This window comes from Cynocephalus volans, chromosome 4, assembly GCF_027409185.1.
Source record: "Cynocephalus volans isolate mCynVol1 chromosome 4, mCynVol1.pri, whole genome shotgun sequence".
Taxonomy (NCBI): domain Eukaryota; kingdom Metazoa; phylum Chordata; class Mammalia; order Dermoptera; family Cynocephalidae; genus Cynocephalus; species Cynocephalus volans.
Genome location: NC_084463.1, coordinates 4,725,711 through 4,751,317, shown reverse-complemented (window position 1 = coordinate 4,751,317; position 25,607 = coordinate 4,725,711). Strand labels below are relative to the sequence as shown.

General features: G+C 38.0%; 2 protein-coding genes across 3 annotated transcripts; one reads left to right on the top strand and one right to left on the bottom strand.

Annotated features, from left to right (window-relative positions):
- Window positions 1-3,066: 3,066 nt before the first annotated feature.
- On the top strand, window positions 3,067-25,607 carry LOC134375183 (protein O-glucosyltransferase 3). Of its 2 annotated transcripts, XM_063093409.1 has the most exons (8): window positions 3,067-3,397; window positions 11,597-11,794; window positions 14,000-14,286; window positions 14,966-15,182; window positions 18,088-18,284; window positions 19,752-19,946; window positions 21,759-21,863; window positions 23,416-25,607. In XM_063093409.1, exons 1-8 carry the CDS (start codon window positions 3,193-3,195, stop codon window positions 23,539-23,541), a joined length of 1,530 nt encoding a protein of 509 aa, XP_062949479.1. In that variant the 5' UTR covers window positions 3,067-3,192; the 3' UTR covers window positions 23,542-25,607. The 2 variants fall into 2 exon arrangements, with proteins under 2 accessions (XP_062949479.1, XP_062949480.1); XM_063093410.1 differs by lacking the exon at window positions 19,752-19,946.
- LOC134375637 (cytochrome c, somatic-like) lies at window positions 16,343-16,852 on the bottom strand. The gene has a single exon (XM_063094272.1). The coding sequence runs from the start codon at window positions 16,850-16,852 to the stop codon at window positions 16,535-16,537; it is 318 nt and encodes a 105-aa protein (XP_062950342.1). The 3' UTR covers window positions 16,343-16,534.

The following is a 25,607-nucleotide window of genomic DNA, read 5'->3' as shown; positions in this document are numbered from 1 at the left end:
TTTTTATGAGATTTTTTTGAGCAAGAAAGGCAAAAATCTCATTTTTAATAAGCATTAACCAAAAAACTTGTATATACATGTGTACATATGGAGGGATACATCCCAGTTCAGTTTTGTGGCCAGATTTGGGAAGGGGGGATGGGGTTTGAGAATAGGAGAAAAGAAAGAGAAGGGATATTCAAGACCATCTTCAAAAAAGAAACCAAATATACATGTATATAGAAATATTGAGATATGTGTGTATGTAATTATGATTATGCACTTATGTAGAATTATATATCAGTGGATGTGCAGGTAAAGATAGTTTTTTGAAAGATTTACTCTCCAGGAGAATATTTAATAAGTTACTTTATTTATTCTTTATTCTTTAGTTATTCTCCAGGAGAATATTTAATAAGTTACTTTCCTTTTAAAAATTGATCATCGGGCCGACCCTGTGGCTCACTTAGGAGAGTGCAGCGCTGGGAGCGCCGAGGCCGCGGGTTCGGATCCTATGTGGGGATGGCTGGTGCGTTCAGGGAGCGCGGTGCGGACGACACCAAGCCAAGGGTTAAGATCCCCTTACCAGTCACAAAAAATAAATAAATAAATAAAAGTAAAAATTGATCATCGTACTTGATTCTACAAAACTCTGTATTTTAATAACATAAATGCTACCACTAAGTTTCCCTCTAGGCCCATGCTTTCTTCCCCAAGCATCCTTTCCACATTGTGTTGTCATTCCAGTCTGGGGTAAACTCGGAAGTACTTCTAGAAATATTCTAGAAGCATGTACTAGATATTGATATGATTGTTTGCCCAGTAGACACTTTTTTCTTTGGGAACTGCGTTCTCTGAATGACACCCTCCTCCCCTCTAGGCCACATACTGACTGTGGAAGAATCAATATTCTTACATGATCCTAAGAGTCTGGGCACAGTCTGTTGGTTCAGAGATGAGTCCTTGACTCAGGCTGGACTAATGAGTAGTTGTTTTTTAGGAGGAAATACCCGTATATTATGAGATTCTGGATTCAAGTTAATATTTAAACCAATTGTCTCACAATCTGATTATGAGACTAATTGTGGAAGGGTGGAGAATGAGTTTATATCTCCAGCACCTTGCAAAATGCATGATGACATCAAGTGGGTGCTGAATAAATATTATTGAAATAATTAAAATTTTATGCATTCAGTGCTCCTCTCTTGTAATGCCACCCACTTCAGGCATCCATGACCAGCCTTTTGCAATGTCCCTGCAGGACTTTGGGGGGCATAGGGAACCAACATGAACCAAAACGAAACTCTGGCTACTCCTTCTGCAGTGAATAATAAAGTCCTTTGTCTCTGACCCAGGAGTCTTGTGTCTTTCAAGAGCATCCTTGAAACAGTAACAGTCTAACTTGTTAGCTTGTAAGGTAAAATCCCAGACCTTGCACAGTTCTTAACACCCATATTTTAACACTGATACCCTATTTACATTGCCTCTTTGTCTTTCCTCTCCACTAAACACAGGTATTCTGAAGTCAAAGTTCAATATCTAAAATATAGTATGCACTAAATAAATGTTTGTTGAATGAATAAAGTTTGACTAATGATAAAGAATCTGGTCAAGGAATTGGCTGATCTAAAGAGATAGGGTCTTATGAGATGGATTAAAATGAGAAAGAAAACAGGTTAGCACAGACTCAGTATTGCTAAACAAGAGTGTTCAGATAAAATTATATGGCTTCCTTGATGTGCTCATAAAAAAACTAGGTGTTACCCCAAGTGCTATATAATTTATTAGGCCATATTTCACTATCATCCAGTACCAGCTGTCGGATTATTTCTCAGGAAAATTTTTTAAAGTCTGATTTTGGAAGAGTGAACAAAATGTGTTCCATACAATCTTTTAAAGTGACAGTTGGAACTGAGTGCAGCTTTCCATTTAAAGCATGCAGACACACCCCCACAAATAAGTTTATCAATGAAAGTAATACCAAGTAATGCTACACTTGAGCCCTACAATTTACCAGTGATTTACTACCAGTTTCTGATAATCTTTTCCAAAGTATGAAGAATACTGTCTACAACCTCTGCTCAGCATTACTAACATAGGTCAAGAGAACGGGTGAAAATATGGGAAAGATTTTGCCCTCATAAAACTCGGTCACAGCAAGACTGCTGAGTAGGCCAATTAAAGCCATGGTATGACCACAGGGCTGCCCACTGCCTGGTTCTGACATTTTCGGATGGAAGCCTGCTAAGAGGGTGCAGAAACCCTGTGTCCATTCTGGGGTGTGAGTTCGCTGAGGAGAATCTTTATTTCCTTTAAATATATCGAAACCATAAGCAGATTTTAAAAAGGAAAAATAACCAACAAACGTTGATAAAACGGTCAGAAGAGAGGCAGACAGTAGCGTCTGGCTCTTAGGGCCCCTGCCACTCTCTTCCTGGATCCGACTTCCAGCTTGAGAAGCTGTGGAAGTGGCCAAGACGAACCATTCCCCATCGATTGCAGGGGACAGGAGGTTCCTGGCTTTGAGGTGAAGCTCACCCACCAGGCTCAATGCAAGGCCGAGACCCCGCCTTCTGCCGCTCCAGGGCCCAGCTCCTCAGCCCGGGCTTGGCCCAAACTCCGCAGACGCTCAGTAAACACGTGGTGAGAGAAGGGGAGTGTGGCAGGAAGGGGGAAAGGGAAGGAGTGGAGGGAATCACGGCTGAGCAGAAAAGAAAGAAAACAGGCGACCAGAGAACGTGGCCGGTGTTGGTGTCAACAGAGGGCTGCTAGAGGGGCCGTGGAGGGGAGCGGCAAGATCATTTCCCTGACCTACATCGAGGTTCTTCGCGGCGGGGCCCCTCCTCTCCTCCCACAGGAATGACCACTGGGTCTGCGTCCCTTAAAAACGGTTTCCTCTGAACAGTCGACAAGCCAAACCACCAGGGGTGGGGGCCGCGCGCCCGGGGCCTCGGCCGTCAAGAGCGCGCGCCCGCACCCTGGGACTCGGTGCGCGCCACCGCGGCTGGAGCAGGCGGGTGTCCGCCGTCCACGCTCGGCAGCGCGCACGGCCGGTGTCTGCGGCGCTCGCTCACGGTGCCGCCCTGAGAGCCGGGGGCGGGACGGCGGGCGGCCGCCTACAGGCCCGCCCCCGGGTGGGCCCCGGCCTGGGCCCGCGGCACTCCCGTCCCCTCCCCGCCGCCGCGGAGCTGGACCGCTGCAGCCCCGCCGACCATGCGCCGCCTCCCGCCGGCCCTGCTGCTGCCGCCGCTGCAGCTCGCCCTGCTCGTGGCCGCCGGGGCCCCCGAGGCGCCGGTCAGCGCGCCGCGGAGCCTGGTGTGGGGGCCCGGGCTGCAGGCGGCCGTCGTCCTGCCCGTCCGCTATTTCTACGTGCAGGCGGTCGACTCGGAGGGCCAGAACCTCACTCGCTCGCCCCCAGGTACCGTCCCGCCGCGGGCCTAGAGCCTCGCTGCGCGCTCCCCGTCCGTCGCCGCCGCGCGTCCACGCCGCGACAGCCCCGCCCCGGAATCTGCCCGCGGCCTGCGGGGCGTCCTTCCCCCGGCTTGCGTCGCCCTTTCTCCGGTGAGGTCAGCTCCTCTTCCTTCGTCCTCACCGGATACAAAGCGGCAAGGAATCTCCCCAAAAGTTGGTTGAATGAATGAACGAACTCCGAGGGTTCTTGCACATTTATTGTGCAGGGACTGCTGTTCCGAGTGGATGGCGCCCAGGGCGTTATTGCTGCAGGGAACCCTAAGCATTTTTAATTGTTGAGCTTTTCCCTTTTGAGAAACTGTTTTAGAAACTATGCTCCACTGCAAACTCAGGCCCCTACCATTTACCCAGCTTGCTTCTTGCGCCCACCCTCTATGAGATAACAGCAGTCTCACACCCTCCCCCAGGGGCCAGAGGCAAATTAGGCTCCTAAAGTGACCAACAGACTGTGTCCCATAACCAGCCAATCTAAATTAGCAGGACAGCATCCCTTATTTACGTAAGAGGACCGGAATGGGAACCTGGGAGGGAAAAAGGCAGGAATTTAGCTATATAAGGGGGTCTTTTCCTTTGTTCTGGGAGACACTGGGTTAAGAGTTTCTGCTCTCCAGTGCTCTCCTTGCTTGCAAGCAAAAAGAGGCGCTATAACGCTGAACAAAGACTGCAACACTAAAATAAAGAGCTATAAAACTACAGCACTAACGTCGGTCTTGGATTCCTCTGTGCGTTCGCCCCACAACATTATAATGAATGTTGTGTGAGTAACAGAGTTGGAGGATGGTCCCTCGGCGGCTTAGTTGTCTGAACTGTTACAACATGCACGTGATGAGTCATCAAGCCCACCTCAGATTACATGCTTTAGGCCTGATAGCTTTGAAACAACGAACTCCTACACAGAGGAAATGTCAGAGCAGTAGACAGAAAGGAGGCAGTTTTGCACCCTTGGTTTTATTTTCTTCTTAGTTTTGAGTTCTTGAAAGCAGATTACAGGAATTAGTGAAACAATACAAATCATTCGGTTTTCTCTCCACCAAGGGTGGATCTTGTCCTGAATCCCTTTCTGCCTGGTCCCTCTCCCACTATCTACTTCACATCTTAACTTTGCAGCTCCTTACAACTTGTCCTGCTGGTTTCAAGTGTTGCCAGTCAGGATTGGCCAATTTATGTCTTAAGTTTAGGGCTCCGGCCAACTGGCACCCTATTAACAAAGAGGCAATCAAAACCAGTGTCTTCCCCTGCCAGTCCAGCTGGGAACTTCACTTAGCTGCCAGAAGTGAGCCCCAGCTTGTGGATGGGGAGTTAGGGACAAATTCGGCAAAGCAGAAAATTTAGGAGCCAAACATAATTCACTTTTAGATTTTAAATTTTTAAAAATTTTTATTTATTCAAGCAATAATCATTTGCTGTCTACTTACTATGTGTTTGGTAAGGATGAAAAGACAATGACTGGCCGTCAAGGAATTTACAGCCCTTTGGGAAAACAAGCATGCAGATAACAGATAACTGTGCAAGATAATTGTTACAATGAAGGTATGTGCAGAGTGCAATGGAAACATTGAAGAACTACCAAGTCGGCCTGAAAAAGTCCGGAAACATTTCAGGAGCACACAGTTGAAGGATGAGAGGGTGTCGGGGGGCGGACACGCAGGTGGATGCACCCGCATGTGCAAAAGCACAGAGGCATAGAGAGCATGGCGTTCAGGACAATAAGTACTTCAGTGATGCTGAGCAGGAAAGCCTAGTCAGATCACAGCCCCAAATCTTCAAGGGCCTTGAATGCCAAGCAAAGTCTTTTTAGAACTAGGTAAAGGAGAGCCATTGGAGAATTTAGAGCTGAGAGTGACATGGGGCTTGTGCTCTACATTTGCTTCAGAACACCACTCCTAAAGTTGTCCTTGAATATCACTTTGATAGCATTAGATCAAATTAGGCCTAATTAGATCCTAAATCCTCAAAAAACTGGTTTTGTATGCTTTTTATGCACTAGGGTAGAATAGTTACAGCAGGGACTCATGAGTGTATATCAGGGTTTGGCAAACTTTTTCTTTAAAGGGCCAGATAGTAAATAATTTAGGCTTTGCATGTCATACAGTCTGTCAGATTTACTCACTTCTGCCTATAGTCTTAGACAGTGTGTAAACGGGCTGTCTGGGCTCTAATGAAACTATGGCCGCTGAAATTTGAATTTCATATAATTTTTCATGTCGCAAAATATTCTTCTTTTGGTTTTTTTTCCAACCATTTTAAAATGTAAAAAACATTCTTTAGCTCACAGGCCTTACAAAAATAAGCAATGAGCTGGATTAGCCATAGTTTGCCAACCCCTGATATATATATTAAAGACCCTCATCAAAATCCAAGTGATACATGACTTAAAGTTATGTATATACACACACATCAAACAGAAACAGTTTACACTCGGTGTCTATTAAATATCTTAACAGAAAAGGGATTACATCTGTTTCTACATGGCTTACCCTTGCAAACGATGACTTTTTTTTTTTTTTTTTTGGTCTTACAGAGACTTTCCATTGTCTTAAGGTTCAGGAGAAAATATTCTTAAATCTAAATTCAAGATTCATGAGGGGTGTATTTTCTGCTTTATTTTTTAAAATTAATTTTGTAATGTTAAAATGAAGAGGGAATTTAATAAGAAAAGATGGAAAACTAAGAAAAAGTTATACGTGAAAAAAGAAAATTACATGATTTGAAATGAAATAATGTTAATTTAACTATTAATAAAAATAACACAAGCCCAAATAAAATTCAATTTTTTATATAAAGATATCGGCAAAGATTTTTTTTTTTAAGTGGAAATATTCTAAGCTATTAAGGGAGCAATGGGACACTCTGATAGTCACTTTCCTTCCCTACTGATGGGAGCACAAATTGGTAAATTGTTTCTGGAAAGTAATTTTCCAAACTATCAAGAGTCTTGAACTTTACAAAACGTATACACATATGTTTGTGTGTGTATATATATAAAGAGTTTCAACATTTAAGAACTGTAATTTTTAAGAAAATATTATGTACAAAAAAAATCATGCCCTTTTATCTGAGTTCTAGGTATCTGTCCTGAGAAAATAATCTGTGTGGTCAGAGATTTATATGCAAGGATATTCTTGCAGTATTATAATTACTTGTCACAGCAAGTCCACATAGCCAACCATTATGTAATTGATAAATAAAGTATGGTACATTCATTATGATAGACTATTTGATAGCCATTAAAAGTAACATTTTAGATTCCACTTATATAAGGTATCTAAAGTAGTCAAATTTATAGAAACAAAGTAGAACGATGGTAGCCAGGGGAAAGGGTAAATAGGAAGATGTTAAATATGTTACCAAATTAGGCTCTTGGGTCCCAAAGTCATAGAAACTGACAAAGCACCCAGCAGTAGAGCAAGCAGTGCATAAGGGGGGTAGCTACAGGAAAGCTCCCCTTAGGGGAGCTGTTTAGCGTTCTTTATAGGAAGTGGGGTCAAGGACCAGGCCAGTGTCATCATTCTGCACTTCTGGAGGTGGTCCGTTCTGCTCTTCCTGATTGCATCATGGGTGTATGCTCAGTTAGGGCTTTGGTCCTTGTGCTGCTCAATAGGTCCAAGATGGTCGTGGTGTTCAATATCATCACCCCAGGAGGGTCATTGTAGCGGTCACCCTGAAGCTTTGTGCGCATGTGGGAACTCCTAAAGGGGTCATAAGGTTAATCTGTAATTTAATTTTTACAGTTACAGGAAACAAGCCTTGGGGGGGAGGATTTTGGAACTCAGTGAATTGAATATCTGTTCCCTTATCTCAGTTTATTTTATCAGGGTAGTTATACCCAACCAGTCATGCCCAACAGGTCTCTTTCAGTTACTTTGATCAGGGCCATGGGGTAATCGTGTCCACTGGGGTGTCATGATAGAGGAGTGGAAAAGTAACAAAATGCCCTCTGCAGGGAAAATGGAGTCAGTTTGGTTCACAGGCCTAGCCCTGTCCTGTCTCAAATGGACGTAGAATTTCAGCTTTGTAAGATGAAAAAGGTCTGGTGATTTATTGCACAACAATGTGAAAATGTTACTTGAACCTAAAATGTTACTTGAAAATACTTGACTCTACTGAACTGTACACTTAAAAATGGTTAAGATGGTGAATTTTATGTGTTTTTTTAAATCACAATTTAAAATGTTTTAAAATTTTTTTAAGATTATTTAATATGAGTAAAGATTATTTAATAATGCTTACAAGGTTAAGGGCAGAACAGAATTATATAGTTTCATTCCAATTTTGTAAAAAAATAAATGAACCTGTACCTATGCTTATCAGTGGTTACAGCAAGAGAGTAAGGGTTTTTTTCTTTTTCATACTATTTTTCTCAAAAAAATTTTCCCCTAAAATGATCATAATATTTTTATAATCAGGAAAAAAGTCATAAGAAAAAAAAAAGCTAAAGTCTTCACCACGTCACCAAAAACTTAAGACAATCTTACTGTCATTCCTTTGGATTCTCTTTGTTTCTTTCAGGCCACTTGATTTCTAGCTTCCAATTAAAAAGCTGTCTTATAGTTCTGAAAAGCTCACCTAATCTGTTTTTTACATTTTCTGCTACTGTCATACACTTGCAAATCCTGAAATCTTTCCATCTCCCAGAACTAATTGAAAAAGAGGAAAAATTTTCCCAAGCTGTAGTCTACTGTACACACTTATGAAGATTTCCTTATTATCACTCCTATTTAACAGTGTAACATTTGTCTGAATACTATTATTATGCTGCATATATCCAAATACCTAGAAAACATATTGTGAACTTCAGTATCTAAAGCAGGCAATCTCAAACTGGAGTCCACAGACAGAAATTAGGGGGTCTGTGAGCTTGGATGGGGGAAAAAAACCTGTATCTTTATTTTCACTAACCTCTGACCTAAATTAAGCATTTCCTTCCATTATGAATGTAGGCAGAACCTGTTGATACTGTTACATTCCAAGCATCTTGCATGATGCCTGGCAGTGATTCCAACTAAATATTGTAGATGAATGGAAAGAAGGGGTTGAGGTAGGGATGGCTGAAATATGTCAAGGTGGAAGGATGTAATTATGTTCTACTCAGTCCTCAACATTCATCAGTAATGGTATCTTCATAAAATAATCTTACCTCCTAGTTGTGTAGTACTTTAGTGTTTTAAACTATGCCCTATTTAATTTGTCCTGAAAAATAATCTGGTGAGGTAAGAGGATAGATTTTTTTTTCACTTTACACATAGGAAACTGGGCTCAATGAAACGAAAAGGCCTTGCCCATGGGCTCCACAACTAAGTGTCAGAGCTAAGACCAGAACAACCATTTGAATTCCTGCTTTGATACTCTTTCCCTTTTATCAAATCACCCTAATATCAATTTTCCATAAGATCCTGGAGAGTGTGCATGGCCAGCCGGCAGCCAGACATTTTTGGAGGATTTGCATTTGTCCTCAGGGCACATTACACCTTCGCCTTCCAGGACTCTGGCCACATGGGGTCAACAATTTACTGTAGCTGCAGAAAGCCTTAATAAACTTCCTAAACAACAGGAGATGACACCATTGTACCACAAGTGCCAGCAATATTTCTCCAATTTTGAATTCTGTGAAGCTGTGTTCAAATATTGGCTCTGCTACTGTTTTGTATGTGACCTTGGGCAAGTCACTTAACTTCTTGGAGCTTTGGTTTCTTGATCTGTAAAATGAGGGTGACAAATATCTACCTCAAAGTTCTTGTAGGAAATAAATGAGAAAATACATATGAAATCTGAAGCTCAGGAGCTGGCACATAATAAGTGCTAAGTACATGAATGTCTAAAAATGCTTTTGATTTCTATCCATATCAAAAGTGATCAAGATCTCTAACTCTAATGATGTTGAGACTTTGATATGGACAACCTCCTTTTGTCCACACACTCACTGCATTCTCATTCAATTAGCTATTTCTCTTAAAGAAGTTTGAATTTGTGCAGTAGAAAGCTCAAGCTGAGCTTCAATTCTGTTCTATTATATTAGACCCAGGGTAAATGAGAACTCACATTCCTCCCATTTGAAGCAATTTGAAATTTCACTTTTCTTATTTTCTCTTTTATGAGATTAGAATTGCTTATTTCTGTTTCAACTCTGATCAATATTATTTTGCATTGATGCTGATATTAATTTCATGCCAACAATGACACAGGCATGAAAGATTACTATAAAAATAACGGAACATTTAAAATATGTATTTCCAATTTCTATATTATAGCTTGATACATTTTGAAACATAACTTTTAAATGCTGTTTCAGAGACAAAAATGTTATAATTGGAAGAGACCATAGTGATCTAGTCCAATATTTGCAATTTACAAATAATGAAGCATTTTGGAGCTAGTTTTCTTCTGTAAGTCCAGCTCTTTCCAAAAAATCACAGTCAATAATATGCTTGCATTATGTCTGTTTTGTTTGTTTAAAATAAACATATGGAGAACAGGAGTGTTTGATCAGCAGACAAGAAAACCTTTTTGTACATTTCCGATTTGGGAAGAGAGCAATGGAAAGTGCTTTCTAATTCCCAGACTTTCTCTCCTGATTTTCAATTTGCTGTGCCACATGGCCTTTCTGAAACCAAGTAGAAAATAAGGCAGAGATTTATGTGTTTCATTTATGCATCTCAGGTAATTGGCCAACATTTCTAATAATTTCATATTACATTGTTATCTTTTTAAATAACATCTGCTCTGTTTATTATAGTTCATTTATTTTAGCAGATTTCTTTCATAATTTTATTACACTTATTTCAAGGATCCTAAAATGTGTTTGCTACTTATTTAATAGCAATGTGTCAGATATCATATTACAGTTACTAAATAGAAGAGACTGAGAAACATTTCTCCTGACACAGTAGAAAAAATAAAACCCTTGAAGATCAAAAGAAAGTAGAATCTCACAGTCACTAGATATAGAAACTAAGAGTAGGAGAAACAAACTTTTTCATTTCTTTTTTTCTCTTTTTTTTTTTAAAAAGATGACTGGTAAGGGGATCTTAACCCTTGACTTGGTGTTGTCAGCACCACGCTCACCCAGTGAGCAAACCGGCCATCCCTATATGGGATCCGAACCCGTGGCCTTCATGTTATCAGCACCTCACTCTCCTGAGTGAGCCACAGGCCAGCCCCGAAATAAGCTTTATTTCATAATATGATAGATGTGAGATGAAAGACAACTTTGGTCACAACTTACTGTTTACTAGGGTTGTGGATTTTAGAGGATTCACCACTTTTTAAACATCTCCCTCTGATATAGTGATCTGAATGATATATCCACTGTACTCTCTGAAAAAAGAGGTTCCAAAATTTATTCCTGGGCCACAGTAACATTAATCACAACAGTATTGTTTCAAAGCCTAAATAAGTCAGCTGATAGAAAAAGGCAAGTTTGTTAAGTAGGTATTATTTACCAGAACAGAAAACCCATATAATTTTGGAGTTGGAAGGGATCATCATAATATAAATATCTCATTTCAAACTGTGGAGATAGACTCAGAGAAGTAAACTCTGGTATTTATAAAGATGTGTGTGTGTGTTTGTGTGTGTATTTGTGCACAAACTGGTAATTAGCTATAATTGCTCTCTACCTAAGAAAATGTGCTTAGAAGTATTGCTTGAAATTTGGGTTTAAAAAAAGGAAATTTTTCAGAAATAAGGGTTGTTAGATATTGAAATGGTATATTTATGTGTATTTTACAAGAAGAAAGTTGGATTACTGTAGAGGTCTGTCCTTCTTAGAGTTCATGGATTTTTAACTACCTGGGCTTCAATCCTACCCAAAGGAGAAAAGATCACATGGCAAAAAGTTAATTTCTTCTTTGATTTTTAAAAATGAATTGATTTTGTTCACTCAGTACATCTTTATCGAATGTACTGGCTAGCCACCAAAAAAAAAAAAAAAAAACCGAATTAAATGTCGAGTCTGAGTCTGATCCTTGGTTTCAACACATGAACCAGACATAGTTCCCGGCCTCAAGAATCATCCAAGCTGAAATGATTTTGTTTACTATTGATGCTACAGTAATAAGTAACTTATATATGGAGATACCTATCCAATAATTGTTAAGGCATAATAATCATAAAGTGGTAGAGTTGTTTATATTTCTTTTTCTTCCAGGTCAAACACTATTTAAAGTAGCAGTGAAATCTCTTTCACCTAAAGAGTTAGTCCGGATTCATGTTCCTAAACCTTTGGACAGGAATGATGGAACTTTTTTGGTGAGATATAGGATGTATGAAACTGTCAGTGAAGGGCTGAAGATAGACATCCTTTATGGTGATGAACATGTGGCTCAGTCTCCCTATATTTTGAAAGGTAGGTGACTCTTATATAATCCAGAGCCAGCCTTATGTGTAGGTCCCCTGCTTTTCAGGAATGGATTATGATGACCTCGAAGTCATGTGTAACAGTGAACATTGTATATATAACTCCTGAAGCTCAATTTAATTTGAAAATTTAGGGGAAAGAAAATTAAGTAATTTATAGAGTTTTAAATGATAAGAAAAAAATTTTGTATATTTACCCACATTGTTACCATTTCTGGTACTCTTCATTCCTTTCTGTAGATCCATATTTCCATCTAGTACCATTTGCCTTCTGCTTGAAGGATTTCCTAGTGTGAGAATACTGGTAATGAATTCATCCAGCTTTGGAATGTCTGAAAAAGTCTTCATTCCGCCTTCATTTTTAAAAGACATTTTTGCTGGTTATAGAATGATAATTTGATGGGTTTGTTTGTTTTTAGTACTTCAAAGATGCTTTTACTTTATCTTCTCACTTGCATTGGTTCCAACAATAACTCTACCATCATCTTTGTTTCTCCACACTGCTTTTAAGCTTTTCTCTTTAGTTGCTTTGAGTAGTTTGATTATTGTGTGCCTTAGTGTAGTTTTTTTCATGATTCTTGTACTTAGGATTTGTGGATCTTCTTGGATCCTTGGGCTTATACTTTTTATCATATTTAGAAAATTTTGGTCATTATTTCTTCAAATATTTTTTCTGTTCTACTCCAGCTGCCTTTCATAGATTCTAATTACTCATATATTAAGCTTGAAATTATGGCTTTTGATACTATTCATTTTTTAAATTCTCTTTTTCTCTCTGTTTGATTTTGTATAGTTTCTATTGCTATGTCTTTAGGTTCTGCAATGTCCAGTTTGTCATTAACCCCATACAGTATATTTTTCATCTTCATTTCTTGATGCTTTTTCATCTTCTAGAGCTTTTTTCTGGGATGCAATTGTGTTACTTGGAAATAGTTTCATCCTTTTGAGTTTTGCTTTTACAATTTGTTAGGTAGGACTACAGCCATGTTTAGTCTAGGGCTAATTATTTCCCACTGCTAAGGCAACACCCTTCTGCATATTCTATCCAAGCCCCATGAATCAGGAGGCTTTCCAGTTTGGCTGGTACAAATAGGCACTATTCCCAGCTCTCTGTGAGTGGTAGGTACTGTTCCCTCATCACTTTAGATGGTATTCCTCTGACTTGGATGGCTTCCTCACACATATGCACTGATCATGTGCTCTGCTAAAATACTTGAAGGGGACCTTGTGCAGATCTCTGGAGTTCTTTCTGTGCAATTCTCTCCTTTCAGATATTCTGTCCTACAGATTCTAGGTTCCTTGGTCCCCTTGGACTCTCAGCTCTATCTCTTCAACTCAGTGAGACTGCCAGCTTCTGCCTACATTCCTCCTCCCTACACTACAAACTCCCTTCAGAAGTAAGCTGTAGGAATTACAGGGCTCATCTTATTTGTTTCCCATCTCTCAGACACTGTCCTTCATTGCCTCATGTCCAGTGTCTTAAACACTGTTGTTTTATGTATTTTGTCTGGGCTTTTTTGGCTGTTTCAGGTAGTAGGGTAAATCAGTCCCTGTAATTCATCTTGGCCTGATATAGCAATCCTCAAGAAAATTAAATAATTTTAAAAATCATTTTTATATTAAAATAAGTATAGCTATATCTTGAATCAAGACATAAATTTTGCATAAATTCTTTTTTAAATGAGTCTTCAGAGAAGTTCTGTACTTATGGCTGGCCACTTAAATTACACTGCCACACCCTCCTGAGTTACACATTTCCTCTGAGATTTGCTGATGGAAGTGATTTTAAGGGCTCAGAGGAGACCCCAACTTGTCTTAAGAAATCACAACCCCTACTACACTTTAATGCCTGAAAATTAATACATTCTTTTTTTCCTTGTTAAAAGATAAGTTGTTTTATGTTCGTCAGCCATTTATACCTCACTAGAAATGAATTTATCAGTTAATTGTCTGCGAGTAAGATAGACTGGGAGAGGGCATGTGCTATGCTAGGTTACCCAGGGTGATATGAAAAGGACACAGAAAGTAGAAGCTTAGGACCCCGACATAATTACAATCACCACCATTTTGACTAGGGAAGATTATCTCTGTTTGGATAATCTTATAATTCACCAAGAAGCAGGGGCAGAAACAACTCCCCATGTTATGGTGCTTCTTAATGGAGTGTGGCCTTGTACTGGTTCTTTTTCCTTAGGTCCAGTGTACCATGAGTTCTGTGACTGTCCAGAAGAGGATCCTCAGGCCTGGCAGAAAACTCTTTCTTGTCCAACCAAGGAACCACAGATTGCAAAAGACTTTGCTTCCTTCCCCAGCATTAATCTCCAACAGATGCTAAATGAAGTCCCCAAAAGGTTTGGGGATGAGAGGGGTGCCATTGTTCATTACACAATCCTCAATAACCTCATTTACCGGAGATCTTTAGGGAAATACACAGACTTCAAAATGTTCTCCGATGAGATTTTGCTGTCACTGGCAAGAAAGGTATGAGAATAAATTAATTGATTCCAAAAATAGTAAAATTTAATTATTTAGTTGTCACATTTAAATGCTTAAAATTATAATGGCAAAGGATGAAAATGGATTTCAAGCTCAGAAGTGTGCTTCTAAGACGTTTACCACTTGAGTGCTCATAAGTCCTCCACCTTTGTGGAGCTCACTTTCTTGGAAGATTTAAATTAATTGGCTAGAGACCCCCTCCCAGGTAATTAAGCCATACAGGGCACTCCCAAGGTTTCTGTGAACTCCCAGATGTTTACAGCCTCTAGGTCACTTCTTTACGTTCTCTGTTTCTGCTAAATACTCCTCCCATTCAGATTTCACCTTCTGCAGCTGTTTTCTTCTCTTTACCTCAAAATGACTTGAACTTTGGTCCGGCCCGTGGCTCACTCGGGAGAGTGCGGTGCTGATAACACCAAGGCCCCGGGATCGGATCCCATATAGGGATGGCCGGTTAGCTCATTGGGTGAGCATGGTGCTGACAACGCCAAGTCAAGGGTTAAGATCCCCTTACCGGTCATCTTTTGAAAAAAAAAATGACTTGAACTTAGAACACATGTAGTCAGTTCTTTCAGAAATATTTAATAAAGCCAAAGAACTGTAGTATTTAGTACCAAAGACAGAAGTTTTTCCAGCACTGATAATTATACTTCTGTTTATTTAGGTCCTTCTCCCAGATTTAGAACTTTACGTTAATCTTGGAGACTGGCCCTTGGAGCATCGAAAAGTCAATGAAACCCCTGGCCCTATTCCTATCATTTCATGGTGTGGCTCTCTGGATTCAAGAGATGTTATCCTTCCAACATATGACATCACGCACTCCACACTTGAAGGAATGAGAGGTGTTACAAGTGATCTCCTCTCTATTCAGGGAAATACAGGTAAATTAAGGTTAATTCTCTAAGAAAAAGTTTAGAGGTAAAAAAGGTGAAGGGTATGTTCAGTCAGAGAGAGTAAATGTATACGAGGGTACTTCAAAAGGTCCATGGGAAAAAATGGAATTAAAAGATGATATGAATCTTTCCATGAACTTTTTGAAGACCTCTAGCATATTTAAATAACCGTTCTTATTTTATAACCAAGAAAAGAGAAAAAGAGCACCCTAAATGCTGAAGTGGTTTGTTTAGTATCTTCTAATCCTACCTTAACTGAGTCTCCTTTGAGTTGGTCACTTGCAAATACAATTTGAAAATATGTATTTGGTGAAGTTGCCACTTAACATAATTTTGACTCCAATGCCTTTATGTTACCAGATGAAATGAGAGAATTTTGAAAATTAAAAATTATAAGCAAATATAAGAGAATTGTGATAGTCATATGATTTTAATATTACTACTTCCAACACTTTGTAAGGAATTCTTCCTTTCCTTTTTCTGCCTCTCTTGTTCCTTTAAAATCTGAATTCCTTTCTCCCTGATTGATGGCCTTAGATTTGTAATACAACACTACAACACAACTTTTTTTTTTTTGTAGTTCTACAGTTTTATGTGTTTTTGAATACTTGTTTAAAGGCAATCCTAAATTATAACTGAGCTTGACTTAGTAAAGAATTCAAAAGTAAAATTTAACTTGGTATTATATCTCGTCACCCTGACTTTTAAAAGCATCTGTTCTCATATATCATCTATAAAATATGACAAGTGTTAAATCTTCCTTATTTGATATAATACATAAACCACACTAAAATGCTTTTCAATAAGTAAAAGGCAGCATTTTAGACACAGGGAATTCTCATTAGATTGGCATAGTTAAGACCAAAAATATAAAGTAGACATTGCTACTTAACTTCAGCCCTCGCCTTCAACAGGCTAATGAACACACATTAAAACAAAGGTGAGTCGTGCTCGGTTCTGAAACTGTGAAGGGATTTCTCCAGTATTTAAATTTATTCATATAATCAGTTATAAATCTAGATATAAAACTAATCTCCAATAGGTTCTGAGATGGCATTCACCATCTTTGTGAAAAGTTGAACACTACTAATCAAGTCCAATCATGTCTTTAGAAGGGGAAAACAGTGATAGTATTGACTGGACTGGAATTACTATCAAAATTCAAAAAACCTATTATATTTACCACAAACCAGTCTTACTTAAATCAGGACTGTCCAACAAAAATATTCTGTCAGTCACTCATGATCTAAATTCTGGTGTATGAGATCAACTAAATTATGGTACACATAAAAAGTCATGAGACATTTCCATTTTGTAATAAATAAGGCAGTGGCCAACTATTACTCATTAGAAGCTTTTTTGAGATAAGCTATCAAATCTGCTCTTTCTGCCTTCTTCTTAATGCCAGCGAAGATCATTTTTGTTCCAGGGATGTACTTCTTGGGATTCTCCAAATACTCCATGAGTGTGTCCTCTCCCCAGGTGATGCCTTTGTTCTTGTTGGCATCTGTGTAAGAGAATCCAGGTGCCTGACCTGTCTTCCACCCAAACAGACCATGGAGATTGGGCCCAGTCTTGTGCTTGCCTCCCTTTTCCACGGTGTGGCACTGGGCACACTTCTGAACAAAAATCTTCTTGCCTTTCTCAACATCACCCATTTTTTTTTTTTTTTTTTTTTTGTCGTTTTTTTTTTTTTCGTGACCGGCACACACCGGTCAGTCCTATATAGGATCCGAACCCGCGGCGGGAGCGTCGCCACGCTGCCAGCGCAGCACTCTACCAAGTGCGCCACAGGTTCGGCCCAACATCACCCATTTTTAATTCGCTCTTTCGTCACTAGTGCTACTAGGATCCCCACTCGGAAGCCAGACGTCCCACTCTCCCAACACAACTTTTTATTAAACCAAAATGTATGAGCAGAAAAAGCCCTGCCTTGTCTTTATAGCCTCTATTTCTGTTTATAGTGGTTTGGTGGACTTATTTGGTAGACAAGACCAGGGACTTTATGTAAACTATCTAAAGATAACATGAAATGAAAACTGACCTACTTTTAATTTGATAACAGTGAATTCCTGAAAAGTGTGCTAAAATAATAGATATTGACTGCCTCCAGCTTCTATGCCTCATGATTTATCCTTTCAAACATTGACAGGTATTAAATCAATGACATCTTTCTTTAGAATAATAGAAATAAATTTAAATTAATTCTAGAATATTTCCCTTCCAGGAAAGAGTGGATATAAATATATGTATACAGTTGAGTTTATATATATATATATATATATATATATATATATATATATATTTGCATTTAACAGCATATTAGAAAAAGTCTTCCCTGTATTCAAAATTCTGAGCAACCTAAGGATTAAAGATTTATGAGTATTAGTTATGTAGGTTTTTTTGGTGACCCTGTCTAAGAACAAAGCCTAGGTCATGTGTGGTTATGAAACACAAAAGATGGAAGAAGCTAATGCCTTGGTGAGTGGGCCAAGTCACTGAATCTCTTTTTGCTTTGAACTTGGTCCAACATTTACTTTGGATATTACTTTGGACATTTCCTAGGGTTGTACAACAGAAAAGACCAATATTTGTGTGAGCTCTCATAGCGGACAAAATGGTAAAATTACAGCATTCTTTTATTATAATACAGCAAATAAATAAATAATAAAAAAATAAATAGACTGTTCTGAAAGTCTAAACTTGAAAGTATCGCTGGCAAATTGAGACTCAATCCCATTTTTTTTGGAAATAGCATCTACTTTAAAAGATAAGTTGATGATAAAAGAGCTTTAATATCTTAAATGACAATGGTAGATTAAAGATGATTTACTTACCATATAGAAAGTCAAGTTCATAATCCTAGTTTGTTTTTATGGTCTCAAACTTCTAGGGCCTTCCTGGATCAATAAAACAGAGAAAGCTTTCTTCAGAGGTAGAGATAGCCGAGAGGAAAGGCTCCAGTTGGTACAGCTGTCCAAAGAAAATCCACAACTACTAGATGCAGGAATTACAGGATATTTCTTTTTCCAGGAAAAAGAAAAAGAGCTTGGAAAAGCCAAGTTGACAGGTTTCTTTGATTTCTTCAAGGTACGCATTTGAATCTTCCTGTATGGATATGAAGTGATAAACTTATGTTAAAAGTCTACCTGATAGGTGGGCTTAGGCAAATTTCTCCTCTTTTGTGAACTGACACACTTTCACACTTTCTTATCAGACACAAAGAATTACAAAACTCATTGTGGTTTCCTTTTTTTATCTTTAATTTTGTCTACCAAATAGCTCAAAACTATACTTAATGCTCAAAATGGGAATATAGGATTAATCTGGGGTTTTGATGTATTTATTTATCTTTTCTCTTTTTTGTATTTATTTTAATAAGCTGGGAATATAAATATTTTTTACGTGAAGTGATCTCATGTCTTTTGTAAATAGAGTATAAATTCCATGTATGTAAAAGAGGAGCTGGAATTGGAGTTCAAGTCCTTCCTCTGCCACTAACTGTAGGACCTTCATCTCTGAGTGTCTGGATTCTAAACACGTGAGATACCTAGCTCCTTCAGAACATTATCATGAGGCTCAAAGGAGATAGAGATGTGAACAATGTGACAAAATCTGACTGGCTAGAAAACTTGGTACCAATTGTTTAAGAAATAGTTAGGGCTGGCTGGTTAGCTCACTTGGTGTAGAGTGTGGCAGTGATAACACCAAGGTCAAGGGTTCAAATCCCTTTACCCTCCATCTGCCAAAATAAAAAAAAATAAAACGAAAGAAATAATGACCAGATCTGGAAGTATATCCTCTTCATCTCAGTGTGATATGGTGAAAAGAACAGGGGACTTGGACTCAGAGAATAGGGGTTTTTATATTCCTCTGAACACCAGTTTTCTCTTTTATAAAAAAAAAAGGGGGGGGGGAGGAGTTAAAATACTGCTTCACATTGCTTTATAATTGAATGAGGTTTAATGTCTATGAAAAGAGCTTTTGAAATGTAAGTCAACATCTATTAATCCAACAGATATGCAAACAAAATACCTACTGTGTTGCTGGCATCTTGCACAAGTCCTTAAAATTCTCCAGATTTCTGTCTCAACTCTAAAACTGTAAAATAGAGATAGTGCCTTCCTGTTTCATAGGTTGAGTATAAAGAACAAATAATATTATGGAAAAGTGAAAGTGTAAATTTTTATCAATACTCATCTTGAATAAAGATAGAACTTTCAAAAATAGTTTTCCTACCTGGTTACTGAAATCGGGATTCTCCATTACACAGACATAATTGAAAGAGGTATTCATTCCTATTTCCAAAAATTATTTATTATCTTATCTTTAAATGCATTGTATGTCTTAAAATTGATCTGCTAAAGGCTGTTTATGATTTTAATTCAAAAAGAAACATGTTATAAAATAAAACTGTGAAACACAAAAGTTGGAAAATGGAAAGTAATTCCTTTGTATTTAGCATTAATTACAGTGTTGATGAGAAGCAGAAGTGAAGCAAATGACTACTTAAAAAATAAAAGCTTTGGTTGTTTATGTTTGTTTTTAACCTTCCAGTACAAGTATCAAGTGAATGTGGATGGGACCGTGGCTGCTTATAGATACCCATATCTCATGCTGGGCGACAGTCTGGTTCTGAAGCAGGACTCACCATATTATGAACATTTCTACGGGGCACTAAAGGCTTGGAAACATTATGTTCCAATTAAAAGAAATCTTAGTGATTTACTAGAGAAAATTAAATGGGCCAAGGTACACTTCCTGCAATTTTCATTTCTTTAGGGAATAACAAATTCACCAGTATTAGTTATATGAGTTCTATCACAACAGTTTATTTATTTATTTTTTATTGAAATATATTGATTATACATATTTACGAGGTACAGAGTTATATTTCAATACATGTATATGATGTGTGATGACCAAATCAGGGTAATTAGCATATTCATCATCAGTGCAAAACTTAATCATTTCTTTGTGATGTGCACATTGGATCTCCTGTCGTAGCTGTTTGATTGCATGCAGTAAATTATTGTTAATTATAGATGCCTAGCTCAACTATACACCAATAGAACTTATTTTTCCTATCTAGCTGTAATTTTGTGTCCTTTAACCAACCTCCCACTATCCCCTTTCTCCTCCCCTTTCCTGCGTGTAGATAGTTCTACTGTCTCCTCCTAAAAGTTCAGTTTTATTTGTTTATTTATTTATTTTAGCTCCCACATATGAGAACATGTGGTATTTCTGTTTCTGTGCCTGGCTTATTTCACTTAATATAGTTTTCTCTAAGCTTATCTGTGCTGCTGCGAATGGCAGTATTTCATTGTTTTTTATGGCTGAGTAGTGTACATTATTTGTGTACATATATCACATTTTCTTTATCCCATATCTGTCAGATATTTAGGTTCATTCTATATCTCAGCTATTATGAACACAAGGCAATTTAATTTGACATAATGGAACCAAAAGAAATGTTATTTTCTGAAATTCTTGTTCCCTTGAAATATCTAAAGAATCAACATCAGAATTGTTTTGTATAACCTCTATTAATATTTTCAAGGATTTTTTGAAGATTTGAAGTCCAGTGTTAAATAGAATATAGATTTTCTAAATGAATCGTACTTATACACACAAACAAGAACACATGAAATGCAAATTACAGATCGAAAAGACCACAGAGTTAAAGTACTTTATGCACAAGAAAACATTTAAGGCAATTATGGTACACTTTTCTTTTTCTCAGTTAGAAAAAAGGCACAAGTTCTTAACAAATGCTTGTTATACAACATCCCAAGAATCACAAGTTTCCTGAAAAGGAAAATTATTTTTAAATTATTGTGTTTTACTATAAAACTATTAAAATTTACCCTTCCATTATAAGACTTTATTCTAAGTTTCTAAGAAGCAATATATGGTTATGGAAATAACTGTGTGCCTGAGGCACAATCTTTTTTTGTGGCCCTTTATAAGAGCCAGAATTGCTTGCAAATGGCTTTTCCTGTGGACAACATGGTAGAAGATTAACTATTTTCTAAAAGTATAATTAGGAACACTGACTATTCCTGTTACTGAAGGAACAGACTGTGGATACTAATGACTGAATTTTTTTATTACAACAACAATATAGTCTTTTATAACTACCATTACAACTTTTTGGCTCTAACTGCATATCTAAATGGAGCTTTTAAAAGATGTTATAACATGAAAATTGATTCATTCTGCTCTCATGGAGAGAGGGCTAGGCTGGGGACACAGATGATGAATCCCAAACTTATTTCCTGGACAGCTAGGAAAGTACCAAGATAGTCACAGTAGAGGCTGCATGTAGGTTGATGCACTGTGGGGGACTGAGAATTGGGGTCCAAACGTGTGTTCATTTCTCTTTAACAGAGATGTCTAGGAAAGTACTCTATTTTCATAGCCTCATCCTTAAGTTACATTTCCATGATCTTCCTTCTCTTCCATACTGTTCACATTCAACCCCACATCTGTCTCACCTCACACTCACCCCTAGTTTTCATTGTAAGTTGCAGGAGTTTTTCATTCTTTTTTTTAATCTTTCAGGAAAATGATGAAGAAGCCAAGAAGATTGCAAAAGAAGGGCAGTTGACTGCTAGGGACCTACTACAGCCGCACAGGCTTTACTGTTACTATTACAGTGTACTACAGGTCAGTTCAGAGTGTCTGTCCTGCTGGGTCAGGTGTCCTCAGATCACATGCTGGGTCTGAGCCCCTTGTGCTGTGCTTCCTGAAGGACTTGGAGATCAGCCTATGGCCTGACTGGCTAAGCCCAGGAGCCAGCCTATGGAATGATAGAACCAATGCTAAGTCCCTTTGTGACCTCCATTTTTTTTTATATCCATTCATTATTATGAAAAACAATACTTAGAGCCCTTACAAATATCGATTAGAAGCTCCTCCCATCTTGTCAGTGCTCTCTTTTATTAGATGCCTTGTGGAATTCCTAGTATAGGTAATTTCTCTAAACCTCAGAGATAAACATCTTTCCTCATCTGGAAAACAAGAGGATTGGGCTGGAGATGGTTAATGTCTCTTCTCAAAATGTCGCCTCCTTGTTCTTGCTATTGAAGATCCATGCCCTTGCTATCACAGAACAGGGCAGAAAGTAAATATTTAGCTTGCTACAAAAATCAATCAGGCAAATAAAAAATATTTATAATAGTTCTAATATGTTAGGGCTGAATTCCGAAGTGCAAGTGTTTATTGGGAATCTGAGGATTGGTCCTTTGAGTAACTGCCTTGTGTTTTACTCAGTAAAATCTGGCCAGGAAGAAAAAAATAGGAAATTATGTTTTTGTTTTTAACCTAAGCTTTTTTTTTCTATGGACAGAATAAAAGTAAATTTCCTCAGATGTCTTTGGATACTACCCTTATAGAAAAATAAAAGTGATAAATTACACCATTTACTAGAAGCAGTTCTTCCTTTCCTTAAATGGGTTCATCCCCTCTGCTGGCCTAACTTTAATTTTAATAGTAGGTGTTTCTCTCTTAAAATATTAATTAGCCTCACTAACTCATGTCAGCATTTGGTTGGGTTTGGCCCGGTACCAGGAACATACAGCTAAATGGACATGGAACCACGGACCTGAAATATCCAATTTATAGCAATATTTCAATCAGTGGCCAGTGTGGAGGAACATTTCACTGGCCTGTTACCATTTTAAAAATTTGACTATAGGCCTTAGGGAAGGAGGTGTGAGACTACCAGCTTTATTTTGAGATGCTTCCATCTTTGTTTGCTGGTTTGAGAAGTCAGTGAAGTTAATTATTCATTAACAAGTGGAGCACAAATGCTGAGGGCTGCTGTTTGTTTCAAGTAGGGACATTTGGCTTGGCATCCCTTTTGTAGAGGTTTCCTAACTACACATAAAATTGTGGACTGGGGCTGGCCAGTTAGTTCAGTTGGTTAGAGCGCAGCCTTGTAATACCAAGGTCACAGGTTCAGATCCCCATGCCAGTTAGCCACCAAAAAAAAAAAAAAAAAAATTGTGGGTTGGGGTTCCTTGCTAGATTATAAAATATTAGAGCAGTGTCTATAATAACTGAAGTTAAAATGTACTTTAGGACTGAAATAAGCCAGACCTTTGGTTTTAGAATGAAAATACACAGCAACTAGCAAAGATGGCATGATTGGGGGTGAAGAAGTCACTGGAATGAAGTATGGACTAATACTTCAGTTGCCTTCAAACATATATTTCAGAAATATGCTGAGCGCCAGTCCAGCAAACCCGAAATACGTGATGGAATGGAACTTGTTCCTCAGCCAGAGGATAACACATCCATCTGCCAGTGCCACAGGAAAAAGCATTTAAGAGAAGAGCTTTAAGTAAGCCCAGATTCCTACTTTGGGGTTTGCCAGCTACGTCTTTATGAGAAGCCCTAAGATAGAATCTAAGCTGTGAAGAACAGTACAGAAGACTTTACCCAGTGCACCATCTCTCTTGGTGGCTTTATATAATGTGGATGGATATAGCAGTATTTGAACAAGTATTACCAAATAATCTTTGGATATTAATTTCCTTTGAGTAAAAACTGCTATTATCAGCATCACAATGACTCTAAAAAGAAAACTTGGGCATCATAGCAGATAGAGAGGCTTGCCAAAATAGAAATCACCCTTAATGAAACTGCTTACATCATATTTATTGGTTTATTTCTATACCTTCTTCACTTTCCCTCTTCCGCTTCCAATTGTGAAGAGAAAAATCTTTGTGTAGGGTTTGTTTGTTTATTTCCCCCTCACTGCATAATTTCTCCTGTTACAAGCTGCTTTTGTTGTTTGGTAATGGCGGCCTCCTCTTGGAAGGTCTGATGGGAATAATTAAGGAAGACTAGATGACTCTGCTATTAAAAGTAGCATGGACACTGTGGAGGGAATATTTTTTAAAGCACTGATCATATCTTTTTAACTAAAATTTTATCAAGGCCTGAGACAAAATTAAGGAGCTATTGTGCCTTAAGCTAGTAATTCCCAATGTATCTGGGTTATATACCCATCAAGAACAACACAGTTATTAATGTAGATGAAGGTATCCTAAACGCATCATTTATTATCTATATAAAAATTTAGATAAAAGATAGCTGTAGTCAGGTTGGGATCTTTAATTCTTTCTAACCTTGAAAAGGGATTCTTGAAAATATTGAAAACCCCTACAACAAGCTTCAGGAATCCTGCTATCTTGGGTTTTGCTAATAAGCTTGCATCAGAGGCAAACACCCATTCCTCACTCCACCCTTCCTCTATTTCAGTCAGTTTCATTGCTAAGATTAAGAAATTGGAAATTTCCTTGCTTTTGAGGACAAGGTCAAGACTTACAACTCGTAGCCCAGAAATTCATTACATACTTCTTGTAGTGCCGCCAATCTAAGATTTAGTTCACTAACACGCTCTAGAACAAGAGCTATCCACACTCCCAATTTAAAAATGTTTACTTCCCTGATTAAAATATTTACTTAATCTGGAAAACAATGTAATCACTTTAAAGCAGTCATATTTATTCTTTTTGAAGAACAATAAAAACACAGGATTTTTTTTAGCTAGACAAAAACAAAACCAAATTTTGGAACAGTGTAATGAAAGCCAAGTATCCAAGGCAAACTCTAATACCCATCAATTGTTCAAAACCATAAGTGCACAAATATAAAATAAAGAGCAAGCTGTCCTGAGACTGTATCCTAATGAATCCATGTCTTACATATATTGTACAAAGAGTTGGGGCTTGTCAGAACTGGGATTTTGGCAAGAAAAGTTGCTTTCCTCATACTTCTCTGTCCTCCAACCCTAGGTCCTGATGGCTAATGGCATTTTGTTAGAAATATCTTAAAATTTTAAAATTATTATAACTTGCTGCCAAACGAGCCTATTAGTTAAAAGCAAGATGAGACAAACCAGACAGCTTCAGGGAGTGGAATAGAAAAGATGTGCTGGAGAAATAAAGTGGAAAACCTCAAGAAATTCTATAGAGAGCAAGCAGCCTTAGTCTAGGTAATCCTCCACCTCACTAACTCTGCCATAGACTTTTTAAAAAAACGGTTTTTTAAAAACTTTTTAAAAAAAGTTTTCCATGAGAGTGTTCATTGAAAAACAAGTTACAGAACATGTATAATGTAAAACCATTCATGTAAAAAAAAAAAATGTATCCATGTGGTTGAAAGTTTGGAAGGAGATTCACCAAATCTGAGGAGAAGATGGAGAGACGGGAATTTTTACCTTTTGCTCTATACCTTTCTATAATACTTAAGTTGTTTTTACTATACGTATGAATATAAAGTTGTAAAATAAAGAAAAATGCCAACCTGGGAAAATAAATGCACAAAAGATATAAATAAGACAAGAAAACAGATATTTATATTTTTCATTATGCTGTTTTTAAATCTATGTCTGGAATTTTA